The 16,719-nt window shown below is 38.4% G+C and overlaps 1 protein-coding gene across 3 annotated transcripts; it reads left to right on the forward strand.

The window, feature by feature from the left end:
- Window positions 1–1,015: 1,015 nt before the first annotated feature.
- pex5 (peroxisomal biogenesis factor 5) lies at window positions 1,016–16,659 on the forward strand. 3 transcript variants are annotated; one of them, XM_084384883.1, is made up of 17 exons: window positions 1,016–1,297; window positions 3,638–3,795; window positions 4,420–4,458; window positions 4,587–4,704; window positions 4,775–4,918; window positions 6,308–6,398; window positions 7,390–7,480; window positions 8,468–8,590; window positions 10,072–10,182; window positions 10,977–11,060; window positions 11,166–11,285; window positions 12,195–12,338; window positions 12,464–12,534; window positions 12,795–13,016; window positions 14,179–14,344; window positions 15,469–15,626; window positions 15,704–16,656. In XM_084384883.1, exons 2-17 carry the CDS (start codon window positions 3,682–3,684, stop codon window positions 15,942–15,944), a joined length of 2,037 nt encoding a protein of 678 aa, XP_084241009.1. In that variant the 5' UTR covers window positions 1,016–1,297; window positions 3,638–3,681; the 3' UTR covers window positions 15,945–16,656. The 3 variants fall into 3 exon arrangements, with proteins under 3 accessions (XP_084241009.1, XP_084241010.1, XP_084241011.1); XM_084384884.1 differs by lacking the exon at window positions 10,072–10,182 and having other exon boundaries at window positions 15,704–16,655; XM_084384885.1 differs by lacking the exons at window positions 8,468–8,590; window positions 10,072–10,182 and having other exon boundaries at window positions 1,022–1,297; window positions 15,704–16,659.
- Window positions 16,660–16,719: the final 60 nt, after the last annotated feature.

Raw genomic sequence — 16,719 nt, forward strand, 5'->3', positions numbered from 1 at the left:
AACGATCAAATCCAAATCAGAAAAGATTAATAAATAAATTTAGGGTAAAAACTGACGGCACATGTTAGCAAGGGCTTCTAAAAATGGTTTAATTCATTTTATAAATATAACAAATGGAGTGGGGAGAGGGAGGTGGTAAGGAATCTACATTTATTTATTTTGCCAATATTATAATGCTATTAATAAAATAAAACAAAACACGGCCGTCTTTGGTTGTTCCATACATTCTATTTTATAAGGTGAAAGTAAAGTATCAGCAACCACAGCTTTCCTATTTGATTAATTTGAAAAAAAAGGTAACAGCCACAGTAAATATAAATAAATATACATATATATATATATATATATATACTGTATATATATATATATATATATGTTCATGTATTTATATATATATATATACGTACAAATAAATAAATATGGCACCGTTTTTTTTTTTTTTTAAAGAAAGCTACATACTTTTTTTAGCAAGAAAACAACTGTACAAATGCAATGGATTAAAAAATGGATTTAAAAAATCACAGAAATCTGAACAATATTATTAAAATTGCAACAAACTTGTTTATTCCCATCCTGTTTCCCAACCACAGCTTTCCTATTTGATTAATTTGAAAAAAAGGTAACAGCCACAATAAATATAAATAAATAAATATATATAACAAGCAAACTTGTTTATTCCCATCCTGTTGGGCAGCATGTTCATTTTCTTGCCATTGTGTTCTTTAAATTAATGAGCTTTACCAGTGTATCGTTCTGGTTGGCTAGCCGTTTATAGCAATACTCCCTTAAATTGCAAAATACACGTGGTATATTCATTTTCAAAAGTTACAGAAGTCAAAAGGTATTGCACAACAGGAATGAATTTAAATCCTTTAAAGCACATTTACCTTGATGTTGAAACAATAGGTTATCAACCTGTCAGTCAAGGCATGCGCTGTCACTTTAGGAACTTTACGTAACTTCAGCGTAAATCTCGCTCCGCCCGTCTTGATGCTCAGCACAGTTCAAAGCGCTTGTCTTTACGCAAACTGCGTTTGTGAATAGCCGGAGCGTAGCGTGTTCGTCTGGCTGGTTCGCTCATGTTTCAGTGGGCCACACGGGGAAGGTAAATAAAGACAGGACGGTCACCAGCGCAACATTTACCCGTCAGGAACCGACAACCGGGGGGCCGTTAACCTCAGCCGTCTTTTTGAGGGCCAGCTTCGTTCTGTCGTGTTTTGTTTTTGTCAAAACTGCATTACTCACGGGATAAAAGGAGAAAGAGAGGAGAAGAGAGGTGACAACATCGCCTGGGCAGGTGAGAGGAGTGAGTTTATTTAGCTTGTAAGCTAACTGTCTGCAGCATAGTTGACTTAGTTGACCTGCTAGCTTTATTGTTATGATTCATAACAGTTAGCTGCTGCACAAACAAGGCTGCGAATAGCTAACCGCTTGTGGTCTAGTACGTTGGGATGTTCATCTGCCATGTACACTTGGAAAAAGCGACACTTGCCCTCAGTAATGTTCCTGTGCTGAAGCCAAACTGACAGCAGACAAGAACCAGATCTGAGCATAAGAGTTATGCATGTATGTTTTCATAACAGTGATCAGATGGCCAACTCAACCGGTGGACACTCTTGTTCATCTCAATGATTTTTCATCAGAGGTGTCATCATGCACGAGGGAAGCTGGCTGTTTTGGAATATTGCATAAGGAAGGACAGCAAAGTAGACCTACACTGTTTGTGCACGTGCAATCTTGGTTAATTGTTAATAGATGTCTTCAGGAACAATGGAATCTGTGTAATCCTTCTAGTCTGGATAAGCTGATGAAACATATGTTTATGTCAGTGGAAAGGTAGCTCAGTCCACAGGATTAATCTCAAGCCGATGATTCATTGTCTTTCAGGCTCTGTTTAGGCTATAGCCTCACGATGATCGCAGTAACTTTCTATGCAACTAGGGCTACAACCTTTCTGATACCAGTCTAGAGGTTCTCAACCTCTTAACATTTAAACGAAGAGAAAACAACAATAAGCTTAAACAAAATCCCATATCATTTTAATTTCTAGACTTGTAAAAGTAATGTAGGCTAAATGATTGAAATGGACATTTTATAATGATTTACAGCATAACATGATGTGCTACATGTTCAAATCAAGTTTTGAGGTCAAAATTATAAATTATTGGTATTTATCTGCTCCGTGAATAATTATACATACCTTAGCAAATAATAATAATTATTATTCGTTACATTTATATAGTGCTTTTCTCTGCACTCAGGTCGCTTTATGTGGAAGGGGGGAATCTCCTCAACCACCACTAAAATTGTTTAGGTCTTTAAAATGAATAAAATAAAATAAGTGAATTGTAGAATAAACATTAGCCTGTTTATTTTCTAGCAACCGGTTAAAATTTACAACAGTGCATCATTTTCTGTCTAATTTTCGCATTGGTCTGAACAAAAACTGCTGACAGGTTGAATGAAAATGTAAATCCACTCTCTGACAGTAGGTGGCACTTATGGAACTGCAGAAATAGAGCCGTTTCCCCAGTAACTGCTGAACATAAAGAAGAATCACCCTAAAATGAAAATTAAGTCATTATTTACTCACCCTGGTGTTGTTCTAATGCCGTATAGCCTTCTTTCTTTTATGGACTACAAAAGGAGATTTAAAAAAAAATGTCCCGCTCACGCTTGTTATATAATGTGAATAGCGACCAGCATCAAGCTTCAAGCTTCAGCATCAAGACGCAACAGTATCACAGAATGATCCCATGTAACGTGTCGTATATTCCAAGTGTTCTGGAGGTATATGATATGTGTTTATCGTAACAAGATGTTATCGCATTCACCTCTGTCACCTGCCATTCTGACTGTCACCTGACAGCAGGAGGTATTTAACTATTTTTGGGATTTCTAGGCATTGTATTTGGTGTCACATTGTCGTTAATCTTGATTTCGAGTGGGACATTTAAAAAAAAAAATCTCCTTTTGTAGTCCATAAAAGAAAGAATGGTGAACGGCATTAGAACAACAGCAGGGTCAGTAATATATGACTTAATTTTCACTTCAGAGTGGTGAAGTATCCCTTTAAGACTTTTAGTCACTACACAGAGGTAAGATAAAAAGAAAATGCCTTTGAAACTTTTCAGAAGACAGTCAGTTCCCTTCATATAACATACAATAATATAATTAATTAATTCATATGTTCATTCACAAAATTTTCCTCAACATTCTTTTAAAACTGCTTATTGCCTCGCCATGTTTTTTATACAAATCAAAACCAATACTGCATGGTTCGCCTGCTTGAGACTATTGCTAACTTTGTTTAATGCTGGATTTTGAGTTTTTCAAATCGCAGTAATCAAATTTGGTTTAATGATAATTAAACTATGAAATGTTAATACTAACCGTCTGGTATTTTATCGTGGTTTATCGTCAAACCGGTAATCGTTTCATCCCTCACATAAATACTGATGAAAGCCTAAATATTAATGCCATTGAATATTTTCGAAAACAATACTAGGCCTATGGGGCCTTCGAATATTGTTGCGGTCAGTAGTGGGCTGAGAACCACTGATCTAGACCCTTAACCACTTCACTACTATCACTTTTATAACATGCCACTTAATGATGACATTTCATTTACCTGTAGATATCTCAAGGTGTTAGTTTGATCCAGCCTCACAGTGTGTTGCCATGGCGATGCGGGAGTTAGTGGATGCGGAATGTGGGGGAGCCAATCCCCTTATGAAACTGACTGGTCACATGACCCAAGAAGGAGGGGCTTGGAGACATCGATCAACACCCACTGTAAGTTCCTAAACTTTTTTTTTTTTTTTTTACCGGGGCAAATGTTTGGCTCAAACACAACTGAACAACTAATCAAGGTCTTCGGGATTATTAGAAAGCTACAGGCTGGTCAGCTTGATCAGAGTTGGAGCTAAACCCTTCAGGAAAGTGGACATAGAGGGCCAGAGTTGAGAACCTCTGATGTAAATATACTGATTTGCCAAGAATGTGTTTATTCATCATACTGTTTACAATCATCCCTAATGATGGTGGCTCCAGCTCTCAAGCATGCTGAAAATAAGACTTTATCCCCAAAAGTCTGATCATCTGATCACAGCCACCCTGTGCTGTTTGAATAAAACATTGACAGATTAATGGCAGAAGTTGTGGTTATTATTTATTGGTAAGCTAACCAAATGATTTATTGTCTGATCAGAAAGTAATTAATAGATTTATCTGAAAAATATTATTAGTTAGTTAGATTATTCATCTAAAAATGATTTCTTTTTGATGCATTAATCAATTATGTGCAGTGATTCATATATATAAATATGCAAATAATCAATAGTTGCTGCCTTGAAAATAATAAAATCTAATGATTAAATTAATATTAAAAGTTTTTTTTTACTCATTTCCCCCCCATAGATTCCTCCTACTCCAATTGAAATAGCCACGGAAGAGGAGGTGTGTATTTTGTTTTTTTAGTATTTCAAGGCGTTTTCAATTTCTATGACCTGATGTTTGTATCGGGTCAAGTAGTCTGTGATCATGTCCCGTGTTCTTACTGACATCCTGTTGCTTTTGAAATCCAGCTGGTCAATGAGTTTCTACAGGCCCCACAACGGCCTCCTCACAGTTTTGACATGGGTCAACTGCTGGAGGAAATGCAGCAGATAGATCAACAGAACTACAGACAGGCTCCACAGAGAGGTAGTGTGCACAAACACACATCCAGACAGCATGTTTAAGTGTGATATAACTATATGTTTTCTTTTCTCAGCTCCTGACGTGGCTGCTCTGGCGCTGTCTGGCGATTGGGCGGCAGAGTTCTTGTCCACTGGTGACTCCGCCTCTTCTTCTGGACAAGCTGGTCTTGATCCAGCTGATGCTGATTGGACCAGAGAATTCATCAATGAAGTTGCAGGTTAATACATTATATATATAATCATACAGTATATGTGTGTGTGTGTTATACAATATTATACACACACACACACCTAACAAAAGTTTTGGCAGTGACATCAATCAATTTTGTGTTTTGCAAAGTTTTTCTCATATTTCTATGGTATACTGGAAAACAATGGTAAGTATTCAATAAGTTTTAAAGGCTTTTATCGCCAAAAGGATTCGATATATGCAATATTTACAGTGATGACCCTTCTTCATAACCTCTGTAATTCACTCATGCTGGACTCATGCCAAATCCTGACTGATGGCGATCCATTCTTGACTTGTTAGTGCTCTGAGTTGATCACAATTTGTGGGCTTTTGGTTGTCCACTCGCCTTTTGAGGATTGACCACTGGTAGACCCCTTTTAAGGGATTAAGATCAGGGGAGGTCCCTGGCCACGGATCCAAAATTTCAATATAATAATCTCAGAGCCACTTCATTATCACTCTTTTCTTGTAACATGGTGCTCCATAATGCTGGAAAATGTATGGTTCATCACCAAATCGCTCCTGGATCATTGAGAGAAGTTGCACTTGCAGGATGTTTTGGTACCATTTTTATACATGGCAGTGTTTTGGGCAGAATTGTGAGAGAAACCACTACCATGGATGAAAAGCAACCCCACAGATGGATGGTCTCAGGATGCTTTACTGTTGGCACGACACATGACTCTTTTCTTCTCCGGAAGAAACAGTCAGTTTTCCAAATGTCCAAAACATTCGAAAGGGGGCTTCAATTGAGAACTTTCAACTTTGCACCAGTCTTCTGCTGTCAAATCCTTGTACTTTCTGTAGAATTTAAAAAGTGTTTTTCTTGGGAAGAAGTGGCTTTTTTTGCTGCCCTTCTTGACACCAGGCCGCTGTCCAAAAGTCTTGGGCTGCAGATGAACTCACACACCTGCTGCATATACTGAGCAAGCTCTACACTGGTGGTGACACGATTCCGTAGCCGAATCTGAAGCCGAAGGAGGAGGAGACACACTTTCCAATGTGCTAATGATATGATGATGTTAGCTGGCTATTGAGCCAGGGCCAAAAGATGACCAGTGATGCTTTTTACAATTACTTAAAATGCATCTGATCTGATCTAGAATCATCTAGAAATAATGTGAATCAACACAACAACTGAGGCAGCAAACTTTGCTAAACACAATTTATGTCACTGCCAAAACTGTTGTATATGGCATATATTATATCCTTTTTTAATTTAAGATGTTATTAGATGTCATTAAAATATCATTAGATGCCATTCAATGTCATTAGGTGACAATTGACAATTCTGACAAATCTTTACTTATCTTTGCCCAGCCATCCTTTCATTCTCCGTAGCTTCACTTTTTCTCACTTTCACTTTGTCTCATAGACCCCGGCCGCTGGGCAGAGGAGTACCTGGAGCAATCAGAGGAGAAGTTATGGCTTGGAGATTTGGGAGAAAGAGAACAGGACAAAGAATGGTATTTTATGTTTCTTAAAAGGAATAATATAGAGAGACTTGGCATAAGAATATTATACACTATCGTTTTTTTATGTTTCGAAAGAAGTCTCTTATACTCACCAAGGCTGCATTCATTTGATCACAAATACAGGTGCTGGTCATAAAATTTGAATATCATCAAAAAGTTGATAGTAATACCATGGTCATTGAACCAGGTTTTGGTTCTTTTGGCAGTGTGGGCAGGTGCAAATCCTGCTGGAAAATGAAGGAAGCATGAAGTGCTCTGAAAATGTCCTGGTAATAAAGCACAGTGGACCAAAGTCCTCTTTTCTGATGAGAGCAAATTTTGCTTCTCATTGGGAGTTCAGACTCAGAGTCTGGAGGAAGAATGGAGAGGCACACAATCCAAGATGCTTGAAGTCCAGCGTGAAGTTTCCACAGTCTGTTGGTTTGGGGAGCCATGTCATCGGCTGGTGTTGGTCCACTGTGCTGTCCACTCAACGCAGCCGTCTATCAGGACATTTTCAGAGCACTTCATGCTTCCTTCAGCAGACAAGCTTTATGGAGATGCTGACTTCATTTTCCAGCAGGATTTGCACCTGCCCACACTGCCAAAAGAACCAAAACCTGGTTCAATGACCATGGTATTACTGTGTAATTACTGTGTGATTTCATGTAATATTCAAATTTTCTGGGATTTTGATTTCGTGGGTTTCATAAGCTGTAAGCCATAATCATCAAAATTATAACAAATAAAGGCTTGAAATATCTCACTTTGCATGTAATGAGTCTATATAATATATTAGTTTCACCTGTTAAGTTGAATTCTTGAAATAAATCAATCTGTCACTTTTGATCAACTTAATGCATCCTTGCCTAATAAAAAAAAATCATATTCAAACATTTGAATGGTAACGTACATAGATTATACTAAGGTTAGATCAAGAGTAATAGATGTTTACAGAGTCCTGATCCTATCCTTACTTTAATGTATTTTTTTATACTATCAGGACACAAGAATACCAGTCAGGTGAAGAACTACGTCAAACAGCGAATGAACTCCTTGCCAAAGTGGACGACCCTAAACTCAAGAACACAGAGGTGAGAGCTAAAGGAAGGGTCTCCCTGCTGTCGGTGTTGTTTAAGTGTTCTTTGAACTGCACCTGAAACACTTTAGTCCAAGTCACCACATGCATTGATATATTAAACAAGCATGCACATATTGCAACTAAAACACAAATTGTAAACCAATAGTTCCAGTTCTAAAAAATATCATTTTAATATGAATAGTCCATTCTATATAAGTTGCTATGTTGCTTGATAACCACAAACTGCCTGCGGTTGGGTTAATAAACTGTTTTACTTGGTAGAAGAACTGTTTATTCTGATAGCTATTAATAAATAAATTTGACCACAAGTAAGACGTTTTTTGGCAATCCACCTTGGTAAAATCCCTGTGTCACATGGCTTCTCATGACATATTGCTGTATTAAATGCAGCAGCACTAGAACGTTGGTAACATAAGTTTATGAAAAAAAATTTTTGCTAGACATTTGACTAAAGTGTATCTATTTCAAAATAAATGCTTTCACTCTGCTTTCACCCATGCCACATCACAGAAATTATCCATCACAACGGAATCCCTCAAGTTAAGATAAAACTGTGTTAATGTTGTCTCAAGGGATCATTTTACATCCCAGAATGCACTTCTGGGTTATATTTAAAAGGTTAAGTAACACATTACTGACCACAGGTTCTCCATGGGATTAAAGATGATTATTATTTAAGTTAATTTTTGCCTTGTGGTTGATGATAAAGTGATGTGACATCGTTCACGTTTTCATGGGCATTTCTTCACTTATTCATTCTGTCTTTTTTCATTTAACTGCTCTGCTTTTGTCATATAATTTGGGATATGTTATGCTTTTGGCCGTTACTCCTTCCTCCTTGTGTCTGACCATAACTGTCAAGAAGAAACCACTGATGGACTTGTGTGTGTGTGTGTGTGTGTGTGTTCAATGCATCGCCAATGTGTTTCCTGTTAGCAGTAGATGTGTAATAGCTGTTGTTGTTGTTGTTATTGTGTAGTTCCTGCGGTTCATTAGGCAGATTGGCGATGGCAGTGTGACTGTGGAGGACAGAGCAGGAAAAGAGCACACTGATAAAGCACAGGCCAAGGAGGCACAGCACTGGGCCTCAAGCCTTACCCAGGTACGAGCCCTTCCCAGCTCCTCTGATAGAGGAAACACTGTGAAGGGTGACACTGCAGCCCTTTGGCAGCCATCTTGGCTCTTCTCAAGCTGTAACTACATGGCATACTGTAAATCCTTGCCGATTTGCACTGCACGGATTTAAATACTAACCCATGTGAAAATACAGTTTTGGATAGTTTCATTTGCTTCAGCGACTGAATTCTATACACACAATGGAGACTAAGACCTCATTTTAAATTTGGTACTCAAAATCATGTATATAAAATATACACTACCAAAAATTTAGAGTATTTGGTTTGAGTATACCAAAAATATACTTAAAAGTTTGGGGTCAGTAAGATTTTTTTTGTTTAAAGAAATTAATAGTTTTATTCAGCAATGATGCATTAAATTTATCAAAAGTGACCGTAAAGACATTTATAATGTATTTTTGATCAGCTTTGGTGAGCATATAAGACTTCTTTCAAAAACATTAAAAAAATCGTACTGACTCCAAACTTTTTAACTGTAGTGTAATCTAATTTCAAAATCATCTATCAAATTATTTGTAATATTTAATTATAAACATGTGACCCTGGACCACAAAACCAGTCACATGGGTCAATTTCTTGAAATTCAGATTTATACATCATCCGAAAGCTGAATAAATAAGCTTTCCATTGATGTATGGTTTGTTAGGATAGGACAATATCTGTCCGAGATACAACTATTTGAAAATCTGGAATCTGAGGGTGCAAAAAAATCGAAACATTGAGAAAATCATCTTTAAAGTTGTCCATTTATGTTCGCGATTGTGCTGCATTCACTCACAGAAATAAATGTTTTATATATTTACAGTAGAAAATTTACAAATTATCTTCATGGAACATGATCTTAATATCCTAATGATTTTTGGCATAAAAGAAAAATCGATAATTTTGACCCATACAATGTATTGTTGGCTATTGCCACAAATAGACCCGTGCGACTCGTGACTGGTTTTGTGATCCAGGGTCACATATTAGTTAATTATAAACATATTAGTTAAAATACTTCGATTTAATACAGTTTATAACAAAACATTATGATGTAAAATGAATAGTTAATGCAGCTTGAGTTTTCACTCAAATTGTTACGCAGATAATATAAATATGAATTGAATTAGAAACTGTATTTTCACTAGTGGTCTCGGACGTTTGGACCTCACTGTATATCAAGCCAAGTCCACGTTTTTTTCAAAGGATAAATCACAATTGTCCAGGTCTAGGTCTTGGAAACTGGCCAACTGAAACTCTTTGTTTTATCCCACGGTTCAAACGAGCAGTAGTTTGTGATATTTCCTTCTTCCTTCTATCATGGACGATCATCATGACATGATCCCTACATTTTAACCTCCATCCATATCTAAATTTTCCCGCTATCCCTAACAATCTCACACCAAACGCACACTATCCATAAATACCCCCTACCTGTACCCTCTGTCCCAAACTGGCTGCCCAGTTCCTGGAATCAAGGGAAAGGAATGTGGAAGTGGAAACCCGAGAGGGCAAAGAGAAGAATGACAAAGTTAAAGCTAAACAGGCAGAGCAGTGGGCTACTCTCGTCAGGCAGGTAGGACCCTGATCACCTGGCAACAGTGATGCAGTAGTCCTGCTATGTGTTTTGCCTGTGTAGGCTTATCATGTTCATTATGTTAACTAGCTCCTGCTGACCTGCTGCCTTAAAGAGAGCAGACTGTTGCTGTAGTTTAATAGTGCTTTTAACATAGTTATCACTGAAAGACGTGTACAGCTAAAACCCTGCTTTTCACTTGTGCCCAGCTACTGAAACCACTTTGACTTCCTGCAATAGTGAAGGTACACTGAGCATTGCTTGCTATTTTTAATATAGAGAGGAAAGGAAAGATGGATGAATGAGGGTGAGTTTTTTTTTCTTCCTCTGTTGGTCTCTCATGCCCTCTTTCTTTTTCCATTACATCCTTTCTTTTTTCCCCCCACTCTCATTCATCACAGTATGTTGTCTTTTTTTCCCTTCACCTGAGTATTATTTAAAGGTGCAGTAAGCAATTTCTGAAAAATGTTGAAAGGGGATCGGACTGAGCACCACAATAAACTTGTAGCCAATCAGCAGGAGGGGGCGTGTCCACTCATGATGGGAGAGGAGAGAGAGTGAGCAAGAGGGAGTATTATCTTGCTTCGCTTCTGCTCTAATAAAAGAAACACTCTTGCATTGTGTGTTCGTGCATTTTGGGGATGGGTGTGTTTGTTTGGGTTGGTTTCAAATATCAACAACGTGTTCAACAACGATTTTGAGAAATCGCTTATTGCACCTTTAAGCATTTGCAGGCTCTGTGATGTGTTAATATGGAGGCTGTTAACAGCCTGGCATGTCGCTGTGCTCGGTAGGTTTCGGCTGATTCTGCAGAATCATGGGTAGATGAATTCGCCACTTATGGGCCAGACTTCCAGCAGGCCAAAGCAGCGGTGGAGGTGAGCCAGGCTGCACACTTGCACACAGATACATGAACTTGAGTGTGATACCTTTGCATTCATTGGTGCTTGTGTTGTTGTGTGTGTGTGTGTGTGTGAGTTCAGAGTGATGTTGATTTCTGGGAGAAACTCCAGCAGGAGTGGGAGGAAATGGCGAAGAGGGATGCTGAAGCTCACCCTTGGCTCTCGGACTTCGACCAGATGCTCAGCAGTTCTTATGACAAGGTATCTGGATATACACCTGTGCCCATTTACAGCATGGATACTTCCATCTAACTGAAACCTTGAGCCCTTTCCCAGGCTGTTATCTGTGCTTTATTACAGTTTATTCAATGGTTAGTTCCGGTCTTTGATTCGTAGTAAAAATAGACAAAATAACTGGCAATATGATGCCTAGAATGTACGTTACTTAATATAAACCTCTTGTTGGACTGTTGTATAAGAGCAATATCATACTCTCAATCACGCTGTTAACTTATATTCAGAAGGACAGCATTTTAAATGTTGCATACTACATATTCACTTTTTTTAATACTAAGTTTAAATTTGCTGCACAAAAATCATTTAATAATTTTCTTTTCTTTAAGTAGATTTTTTTTATTGTTCAGATTCCACATTTTTAAATAAGTCTCTTGTGCTCACCAAGGCTGCATTTATTTGATAAAAAATATAGTAAAAAAAAAAAATTATAATAATAATAATAATAATACTGTGAAATATTATTACAATTTATATTTTTTATAGATTTCTAATTTAACTGAATTTAATTTAACAGCAGCCATTATTCCAGTCTTCAGTGTGATCCTTTAGAAATCATTTTATTTCACATTTTCAAATTTGAATAACTGTTAATGTTATTATTAAGATTATAAAGGTCTTTACTGTCACTTGTGATTAGCCTAATACACTCTTGCTGAATAAAATTATTAATTTATCTCACACACACACACACACACACACACACACACACACACACACACACACAAAAAAAACTTACTGACCCCAAACTTTTGAACAGTGGTGTGTTTTATTCAGATATCCAAACTTTTTAATTAAAAAAATATAATAAATATTTACTTTCATGTTGTTGGTCCCATTAAAATTAATGTGAAGATGCCTTTACTCTTATCCTAGGGATATCAATTTGAAGAAGACAACCCCTACCTGTCCCACGATGATCCGTTTGCCGAGGGCGTGAAGAGGATGGAGGCGGGGGACATTCCTGGAGCCGTACGTCTCTTCGAGAGCGCGGTTCAGAGAGAGCCAGACAACCAGCTGGTCAGAGCCTCATACGTATAAATCCGACATCCAAAAACTGATGATACATTTTGTCTCAAGGGACTCTAACTCTGTTCTACTTGTTTGTCTCTGTAAAACGCTGACTGTGTGTGACGATACTGCAGGCTTGGCAATATCTGGGCACCTGCCAGGCGGAGAACGAGCAAGAGTTTGCTGCTATCAGCGCCCTCCGCAGGTGAGAAGTATAACTGCAGTCTTGCTGTGCACATCAATTAAAGCTGCAGTCGGCAAGTCTGGCAGATTGAGGGGACTTAGCCAATATTTTGAATGTTTACAACTCTCATGCCCCTCCCCCACTATCACCGAGCACCCTCCCATCGAGTTTGCATCCTTCCCATCTGCAGCTTTAAATTCTCCTGACTAGTCTATGACAAATATGATTTATTAAAATACTGCTCCTGCCTTTTAAATTCAAGTCTCAATTGTTGTTTTCAGATGTATTGAGCTGAAAAAGGACAATCTGACGGCCCTCATGGCTCTAGCTGTGAGCTTCACCAATGAGTCACTGCACAGACAGGCCTGCGAGACGCTCCGTGATTGGTTGAGGCACAACCCCAAATACAGGCCTATCCTGGAGCAGCATGAACGAGAGAAGGAGAGGGAGGGTGTGAAAGAGAAGGAGAAAGAGAGGGAGAGATTTGGATCTCTTTTGCCAGAGTAAGAGGATTTTTGAATGCAGTTAAAAAAATACATTCTGGGTTCAAGGTCTGAAAAACTGATCCTGTTTATTTCCATTGTAACTGTGTGCTAACAAGATGCAAGCTATTAATGGCATCTCTTCTTGATAATCAGCTGCGATGAGGAACATTCGATTTTGTTGATTGCACCGGGTACAGGTTTCGCTCCTCATGTATACTGCCGTTCAAAAGTTTGAGTTCAATAAGATATTTCTGAAAGACATGAATACATTTATTCAGTACTTTTATTTCAAATAAATCCAGTTCTTTTTAACTTTTGATTCATCAAATGATACTACAAAAAGTAAGTTTTCTCTAAAATATTAAGCAGCACAAGCACAACTGTTTTGATAATAATAAAAAAGAAATGTTTCTTGAGCACCAAATCAGCATATTAGAAAATTCAGCTTTACTAAATGGTTAGGGCACATAACTGCAACCATGATATCTGCTTTAAAAAAAACTGATGGATGAGTCAGAATTATTTTACCACAAATATGCTGAAAACCTCTGTTAAATTCCGTTAAATCTTATTCATGATTATACAACACTGTGGATTGATCAGATGTGGAAGAAGCCTGTTTTCAGTGCCTGTCGACACCGGCATGAGATATGCATAAGTCACTGGACAGGGCATTGTAACCAAGCAACAGATTTACATTTGTCACCAATCATAAGCGAGCAGTGCTCTAAAAATACATCTAACACAAACACAGTTCCATCTGAGTTCCATCCAAGTGTTTTAATCAGTTGACAGTGCAGATATTAAAATACTTTTTGTATGACTCAAGAAGGATTATATTATATCTTTTCTTCATTAAAGAATATTTTTTTAAAGTAAAATCTACTCACCATTTTGTTCCAAACCTGCCTGACTGGCTAACTTCTGTGGAGCACAAAAGGAGGGATTTCAGAAGAATATTCTGGCCTAATGAAAGTGAATGAGCTCTGGGTTTCTTAAGCTTTTAAAGCACCATGAAAGTGTTTTAAAATTGACTGTATTCCAAGTCTTTTGAAGCTATATGATTGTTTTTTTGGTCATGCGGGCGAGTAAATAATGACAGTATTTGAGTTTTTTAGGTGGACTATCCCTTTGAGCTACAGACTAATCCAGTTCTTTCCTTCTTTCTTCTTCCTCTTAGGGCACTGTTCAGTGAAGTGCAGACGTTGTTTTTGAGTGCGGCGGCCGCTGACCCCGCACGGGTTGACCCTGATCTGCAGTGTGGTCTGGGCGTTCTCTTCAACCTCAGCGGAGAGTATGACAAGGCTGTAGACTGCTTCAGTGCCGCCCTGTCTGTGATGCCACAGGTTGGTTCATTCACACTTAAAAGTGGGGTAAGCGTTATTTGAAAAAACGCTGTTTGGAAGTTAGTCGGACCGACACACGAACAACAGCAGCAAACATTTGTAGCCAATCAGCATTAGCTGACGGTAGAGGAGAAAGAACGAGCAAGAGGGAGATTTGAAGAAAGACTGCAGAAATAGAGATGAGACACAATAAAAAAGAGAAATGCTCAGACGAAATCACTGGAAAATGAAGGGTTATGACTGGGCAAGAGCTTTAGGACTCGCTAGAGAATGCGGTGTTTAGCATCAATTTTAGTGCACTCGCATGCAGGGGGTTCAAGACCGACTCGAAGCAGGGCGGTTAGGATTGGAGGCTGAGTTTTGGAGGCGGAGCTTTGAAGAGAGGGGTGTGTTTGTTTGGGTTGATTTCAAATATCAACAATGTCCAACTGCGCTTTTGAAACATAGCTTACCCCACCTTCAAAGCAGTGACACCAAGAATGATAACTTAAACGATAAATGTAACTATAATATTTTATTAATCGTTCTAATTCTATGAGAATAGGGAAGTCCACACCACAGCTAAATATTATATAGTTATCAGCTAGTTATCATAACGACATAGAGAAATTATATTAAAAAAAAAATTCCAGCTGATGAACGATAAAAACATTGTCAGCCAATCAGAATCCACCCAATTTTTAAAGAGCTTGAGCGTTTAATGTCGGCATGAAATGCAAACATATTTTTCTTCCCTATTGTGACGTGTAGGACGGGACTTGATCTAGTTCATGGGGAATTCATTGGATTGTTGGATCGTTGTAGTTTGCTATTGCTGTGATGTCATGTGAGTGACAGGTTGTCCCACCCTCACGCTAGTTAACACAGGAGAAGAGAAGAGAAGCCGTTGCATTATTCCATAAAACATTACATTTGAATTTCATGGTGACTAAAGCAGCCAGCAACAAAACTGCAGCATGTGCTTATAACAAACAATGTTAATGTGGACACAGATATAGTTCATCATTATAGTTACCTTTATAGTTATTGTTGTTGGTGGGAACAGGTCTTTGTACATTGTTATATTCTACACATTGTTCATCAGTATTTTAGTTCACATTCTTCCTTCTCAACCCTATGTGAAGGATTATCTGCTGTGGAACAAGCTGGGAGCAACTCTTGCAAATGGTAATCGCTCCGAGGAAGCGGTCGCAGCTTACAGACGTGCACTGGAGTTACAGCCTGGATTTGTACGCAGCCGATACAACCTGGGCATCAGCTGTGTCAACCTGGGTGCGCACAGGTTAGTAAAAGAAGAAGGTTTCATTGGGGTAAACCAGCAAACAAAAAGCTAAATGACATTTGTTGTTTCTCCATCAGGGAGGCAGTAGAGCACTTCCTAGAAGCCCTTTCTCTGCAGCGACAGGCCGCCGGGGATGGAGAGGGAGGCGCGGGGCGAGGGCCAGGTACAGCAGTGACTGTGATGTCAGATAACATCTGGTCCACCTTACGCATGGCACTGAGCATGATGGGAGAAAGCTCGCTTTACTCAGCCGCCGACCGGCGAGATCTGGACACGCTGCTGGTGCACTTCTCCCCGAGAGAAGGAGAGACAGAATGAAGGATGGAGGAGTTGAAGGAGCGCATGAAGATAGAATGTGAGTGTGGAGAAGCCTGTTTTGGAGAGAAACATCAAGACTCGTGATGTACATTTCAACAAAGGGACATGACGCCGCTTCACTAAAAGAGTGAAAGCCCATTTAGCTCTAGCACTGCATTAATGGACAGACAGATGCCTGAGAAAAAGAGACATGTTGAAAAGCCCATGGTACAGTTTAAGAACACAACACTATTGCTATGGGTTGTCACAAGTTTACGCTTACAGAGAATCTGTTGTAATTTTTCCATTTTGTTAAACTTGACGATTACTGTTCTTTCCATTGTCCTTATCAAAATGACAGTAATATTTCTCTTATGGGGAAAGTAAGGTCCCTGCACTGTGAGCTCAAGAGTACTTGCCTCTGTTTGACAGAGAAGAGGGATATGGAGATCTAATTGTGTTCTACGTCACTACGGCTCCTGTACAAAGTAACAGTGATTTGCAAGCCTTAAAGTTATATTGGCACCTTCATTCGTAAGCGAGACTGAAAGACATGTCTGTAAGCACTCTTTCTTATCTGATATTTGCTCTTGCTGTAAAATTATTTGCTTAATTGTAAATTCGACTTGCCATATTGTGTATTGTACCATAATTATTAATGTTTTGCATATAGCCAATTCAAATTGCTATTACTTTAAGCAATAAAGCTTTGACAAAGATGCTTAGTAACTTGAGGAAAAAATTAATATTTCCAAGCATAAGTAAATTTATATAATTGTATGAGTTTATAATACAC

The sequence above is a fragment of the Rutilus rutilus genome (genome assembly GCF_951802725.1).
Source record: "Rutilus rutilus genome assembly, chromosome: 17".
In the NCBI taxonomy this organism is placed as follows: domain Eukaryota; kingdom Metazoa; phylum Chordata; class Actinopteri; order Cypriniformes; family Leuciscidae; genus Rutilus; species Rutilus rutilus.

What these genes read in the sequence shown, in the direction of transcription:
- pex5 (XM_084384883.1), top strand. Translation starts at nt 3,682, where the DNA reads ATGGCGATGCGGGAGTTAGTGGATGCGGAATGTGGGGGAGCCAATCCC. An exon ending in AAATAGCCACGGAAGAGGAG is followed by an intron (nt 4,459 to 4,586) that starts GTGTGTATTTTG and finishes TTTGAAATCCAG; the next exon opens with CTGGTCAATGAGTTTCTACA. An exon ending in GGGCCTCAAGCCTTACCCAG is followed by an intron (nt 8,591 to 10,071) that starts GTACGAGCCCTT and finishes CTGGCTGCCCAG; the next exon opens with TTCCTGGAATCAAGGGAAAG.